This window comes from Triticum urartu, chromosome 3 (assembly GCF_003073215.2).
Source record: "Triticum urartu cultivar G1812 chromosome 3, Tu2.1, whole genome shotgun sequence".
NCBI classification, from domain to species: domain Eukaryota; kingdom Viridiplantae; phylum Streptophyta; class Magnoliopsida; order Poales; family Poaceae; genus Triticum; species Triticum urartu.
This window is the reverse complement of record NC_053024.1, coordinates 115,671,846-115,677,605: the sequence shown is the minus strand read 5'-3', so window position 1 is coordinate 115,677,605 and position 5,760 is coordinate 115,671,846. Positions and strand designations below refer to the sequence as shown.

At 40.3% G+C, this 5,760-nt stretch overlaps 1 protein-coding gene across 1 annotated transcript; it reads right to left on the bottom strand.

Annotated features, from left to right (window-relative positions):
• Positions 1–409: 409 nt before the first annotated feature.
• LOC125543199 (NADH-cytochrome b5 reductase-like protein) lies at positions 410–4,868 on the bottom strand. Its single transcript, XM_048706465.1, has 13 exons — positions 4,587–4,868; positions 4,409–4,451; positions 3,398–3,473; positions 2,950–3,009; positions 2,620–2,670; positions 2,457–2,511; positions 2,243–2,313; positions 2,115–2,166; positions 1,823–1,900; positions 1,486–1,575; positions 1,288–1,401; positions 1,025–1,093; positions 410–750 (listed from the first exon to the last, which is right to left on the bottom strand). Exons 1-13 carry the CDS (start codon positions 4,701–4,703, stop codon positions 694–696), a joined length of 933 nt encoding a protein of 310 aa, XP_048562422.1. The 5' UTR covers positions 4,704–4,868; the 3' UTR covers positions 410–693.
• Between the last annotated feature and the right edge of the window lie 892 nt (positions 4,869–5,760).

The following is a 5,760-nucleotide window of genomic DNA, read 5'->3' as shown; positions in this document are numbered from 1 at the left end:
TTTTTGTAGGCTGAAACATCTTATTTTAGGCTAGTTTTGTAGACTAAAACATCTTATTTTGGCATGGAGGTAATGCTTTCTAAGGTTTTCGACCAATCACAGGATGCATCTTCCATCTATCACTGTCCACTGCAACGTGCATATTGATTTTGAATTATCCAAAGCTATGATTTTTTTTCTGCAAAGGCCGGGAGAGCTCTCTTCCGTTATCTAACAAAACACAACCAACAAATACTTTCGAATTCGTCCTTAAAAGACCTCAAATACCCGCTGAACGGGAATAGTAAACGTTAGCCTCTGATAAAATAATCGCCGGCCGGCAGGATTTGAATATGACCTGAAGGAATCGTCCGCACAGCAGTTCCGACGCATAAAAGAAACCCACTAGTTGAGATCATGGCACGCTTGGCTTGTATCAAACTGTTACCTCATTCATTCCAGTATCGTAGAGAGAACGGCCCGGTTAAAACAACACCGCCAACCAGGCGGCGTCAGGTTATTCAGGTGTCCATGCAGCGCGCACAGATGACAAAACAGAACCGAACCGAAATTCTTACAAAAAGATGCACCATACTGTTCTGAGTTTGGCACTAATTGCCGTGGCGCAACAAGAAAAAAAGGTTCAGCTGCGGTTTATTTTACTGCCATGGCAGGCAGCGGGCATGTCAGCGTCCCTACGTTTCCGTGATCGACTCAAAATTTGTATACCATATCTGCCGTGTATCCTAAATCCTTGAGAAGGCCAGTGACCTGCAAAAGAAATCAAATTGGATTGAAGAAGCGGCTAAAAGGGAAAAAATAAATGCTGTAAATACAGTGTACAGTCCGTATCAATGGTGTGCTCCCTTGTTAGCTCTTGACAGGTATATTAGATGGATAATTTAGCATGCAAAGAAGGTCATTTGCCTACCCAGGGATAAGAATCCTAGTCCTACTGCTTTCCTCCAATTGAGTACTACCGAATTGTAAGATTGTTAAATTGCAATCAAATGTACTGTTAATGACAAAATAACATTCGCATTACCTCGCCCTGTGAATAATCCTTTGCCTTATTTCCAGATATGTGATTCATCATTCCAGGAGGACCACAAACCTGACCAAATAAAAACCACGATGAAAAAGGTCTCCTAATAATCCAATTACAGTATAAGAATGGGGTTATCGATATCCATAAACAATGATTCATTGACACTGAGAGAGATAACAAACAAGCTACCATGGACAAAAGTATTCAGATGATATGCTGCTAAAGGCACAGCATGTTCAGAAATGTCAGAAACTACTCACAAGAATAAGAGAATCCTCCCCTGGGCCTGGCAAACCTTTCAAAACCATGTCCTTTGATATGTAGCCAACACCACCCCTCCAGTCACTTGATGGTTTATCGACTGTATAAAACACCTGAAATGTTGCAAAGATATCATGCTTAGCAGTAACTTCACCCATGTGGCAATTGAGCAACCCCAGCAATTCACCAAAGCTAACCTTGAAATTAGGATAGCTGCTGGCAAGTCTATCTAACTCCTTTTTCAGCAAGATATCATCTGGTGACACATTGGCGTAGATCAAGGAAACCTAGACAAGAAGAACAAAGAAAGAATAAGATTAGAATATACAAGGAACATTAACCCAACGATAGAATACTGATGTTGTTTGTGAAAACTATATATAGAGACGTTAATCTGCCTTGCAGCATCGCTGATTAGGGCATAGTGTTGCAGAATGTTCAAGACTTCAAGAAAAATATACTTCTCAACAAAAAGCATATGCATCAAAGTGCATGAAGTCAATGCAAAGAAGCAAAATTGTGATGACAGTTTACCTGAGTGTTGTCATCAGGGTTTTTCAGGATGGCCCTAACAACTTGCAGCATTGGCGTTATGCCAGTACCACCAGCAACCTGGAAGCATAGGAATAAACTGCATTTAGTATATTTGATATGGCTACAGAGCTATGCTTTAATAGAAACAAAAAGGAAAAGAACCAACTGCTCGAAAGCTGTTAAACTAAAGTTATAAGTAAACAAATAATATGAGTACTAGTTTCTCAGCATTGGCCTTGCTGAAATAAAATAAGAAGGTAGATGCTTTGCTAAACTTAAGGTTCTGCCTTACCATGCCAATTTGTCTTTTCATATTTGGGCTATATCTGAGCTTTTCAATGGGCCTATAAGGGAAAGACTTCAGTCACTGAGAGGTAATAATATGTGACGCAGCTAAATCAGATTTTCATTTCACTTTACCCTTTGACTTCGAGAACATCTCCTGGCTTCAAATTAGCAAAATGCTGAGACATTTTCCCTTCAGGATAAACCTGTGCAATAGAAGATCTTCTCAGTATTTTGTGATTCCATTTTCAAAACAAGCTAGCAAATTGCAATAGCACAATAAAAAGAACCATGAATATTCACAAGCAACTAGCAGGTTATGGAATGTAGACATCAATTTTTTGGATACCTTGATTAATAGGTCGAAATATCCTTTAGAATCTGGGTCAGAGATAGGTGTGTACCTGCAGACAACAGGATAAAAGTCTCGTTCGAATTTAATTGATCAAAATTACTATTATAAATTAGGTTATCATATGCAAAAATGGAGAAAAGCTTCTGTGTTTGCTTACGGGCGAATGACGTATTTTCTTTTTCCCTCCACTTCCTGACCTATGGGGGCCCTGAAATGATATAATTGTTTTTGAATGATTAACGTATGTGCAATAATGTGTTTGCTTGATAAAAATAGCATCATTCTTAAGCAATAATTATTATTAGATAGAACAGTGGTTTAAGTTATGGTTAATAGAACAGCTGTTTAAGTTAAGGTTATTAGAACATCATCAGGATCTACGGCATTCATTTAGTTATTCATTTGACATGACTGCGTTTAAAGTTCAGAGAAAAAACCTCTTGGCAGAGATATCTTAGGACTTGGGGACATTAATAAATAGAAATACCTTGTTACGAGACATGAGGCAACATCCAGGCCCAGCTTAGTAGATGGGTCAAACGAAAATCTGCCAGGTAAAATCGCTTGCATAAGACTCAAAATATGAGAACATTACAGATGAACTTAAAAAATAAAACAGCATGATAAAGAGCTGATATTTCAAAGAAAGTTGATTTGCAAATGTAAGTTTGCGTCATTTTGGATTCTTTATGATCTGGTCTACTAAAAATTTGGTATGAAAGTTGAGTGACAAAGAAAGAGAAGTTGTTAACATGAACAACAGAAATCACAGGTGAATTCAGTAACCAATACGTCTAAGCACTGTATTGAAACATACAGACATGCTAGAAGATAATCTACGCAGTAACAATATATCTGCCTATATTGTCACGTAACACAATAAACTATTTAATGCAATCATGTCATCACAAAAATAGAACTACGGTAACCATTACCTGAATAGCTCTGAATCATGACTAACTGTTGCCTTCTCCTGGAGCTTGAATTCTAACCATTTCTCAGGGTTAAGGGCTGAAAAAGAGAAGGACATAAAGCATTAGTTTACAACTAAAAGCACAACTGATACATATTGTCGCACACTGAAATAACTGAATTGTCTAACGAAAAGGACCACTTTAAACTATAATAAGCTAGCAACCTAAAACTAGAGTTTGGACTCAGGATAACAGGATTCACAGACTTTGACGTTAAGATCATCACACTGGATGTCATATCTGATTCTAAGCAACTAAGTCTTGTAAAACAGCTACGGAGCAGTATCTCACTTTGGAACAAGGCAAAGTAGTCAAATTAGGGTCATAAAAGGTCACTGTACTTAATGGCTAGACATAACTCTTGACAGCACAGTTTCTATCCGCTCATGCCAAAATCCAGCATTCCATCATCTGACAACATAAGTTCATGTACACTAAGTAACTGACAGAGGCATCAGACATGTCTCGATTAACAGTGAGAGGCCTTGATCTATTGTTCATAACAAATGGATGCCTGGCAATGCTATGCGCTTAGGGTTTTGTCATGTGTATTGTGGGATCAGCCTCCTGTCGGCTTGGATTGTAGACCACATTTCGCACACTCTCTCAGTGAATCTATACACAAAGCTCTCGTGTTTTGTCGAAATAGGAAAACAAACAGATAATTGGACACATTTTACTGCACTCTACCGATGCTCCTGACCCAAAAACTTTGTCTAGAAGTCGCTGGTCCTCCGCCAAACCAAAGTGTGGAGATCGAAAACTTCTGGCAGTAGACACCCTTTGCGGGTTCAATTGCAGAAGCACATATCAGGCATAACACTATGTTCATTCATCTTGCTACTGAGGAAATGGCATGACATGACAAATGAGATACAGATTTACAAGCTGAATTGTGTAAACTGACAAACCCCTACAGCCACAAGATCGAGAGGAATTTCAAATTTTACAACGAACAGAGCTGGAGCTCACCAACTTTGGCAGCGGCATCTTCCCCCTTCTCCTCCATGTGCGCCTGCAATCATTCGGCACCGTGAGGCAAACATAAACATCGCTTCTTCCCCCTACTAGCCACGACTAGATAGTATATATACGAAGAGGAAAAAAAAACAAAGGGTAAATGGAGGGGAGGCGCAGGCAGGTCTCGTACGACGGTGGGGTTCGACGAGGCGTAGAAGAGCGCGGCCCCGCCAACGGCGGCGGCGGCGGCCAGCGGCGCGCGGCCGCGGTAGGTCCCGGCGAGCCTACGCATCAGCAGAGCCGCCATGTTGCGTCGCGGCGGAGGGATCCGATCTGGCGAGGGGCTCCTTCGCCGGCGCGGCGTCGGTGGTGGCGGAAATAAAGCGGGGGGCGGTCCGTCTCGCAACGGAAGCCGATCTGGGGGAGTGTGCTGTGGTGTGGTGACTGGTGACCTGCCTGTGTGTACGTAGAGATTTTGTGTGGGCTTTGGCAGTGTTTAACGATCCCTTCGATGTGGAATGGAAAAATGCGGAAACATTTTCATTTTTTATAATAATTATTGTAGACAGGTTGGCCTAGATTATGCACTGGTTTTTCTAAAATTTTCTTGAGGATTTTCAGCCAGCATGATGCACCAGATTTGCAACTGGTTGTGGAGTATTGTGGTGCATGTTATTGCACGAGGTATTAAAATGTTCATCGTTGTTTCTTTGTAAATATCACTGCAAGGTGATTGTTTTACCTTTTTTTTGTCCCGCGTCACTTCGTGGTCCGGATGTGGATGTTTAGCAGTTGGTTATGTTGGTTATGGTGAAATTTCCTGTGTTCATTCCTAACCGTAGTTCATTGTGACTGACGGCCTACTCGTTGTCACCAAGAGTATGGCATCTTTGAGGGACATGGATAATCTGCTTCCGAACTCAAATACACCCGCATGAACAGTAATTCTAGAAAAGTAAATCAATCAAAATGAACATCAACAAATTTTCGAACATCCTGCCAATTTTTACATTGAAATGACATCTGCGGAGGCCTGTAAAAAAACAAAAATTGGGGCTCAAAAAGACACATTTTGGAGCACTCATTTTCTTTTTGGCACACGCCTTTAAAGATGTATTTTCATGGCGAAATTTTGCTAGATGTTGTAATATTTGTTGATGTTCATCCAAAAAAATATCAAAGAAAAATACTATTATTTTTAGAATTTACTGTCCATGCAGGTGTATTTGTGCTCAAGATTGGAGTAACACTTTCGTCCTTTGAGTGTACTAGATGACTTGTTGCGTCAATGGCGCAAAGGGCGAGGGCAAGCCAAGCATTCAATAAATATTTAGATATAAAGTTGATAGGTAGTGTTATAAGAA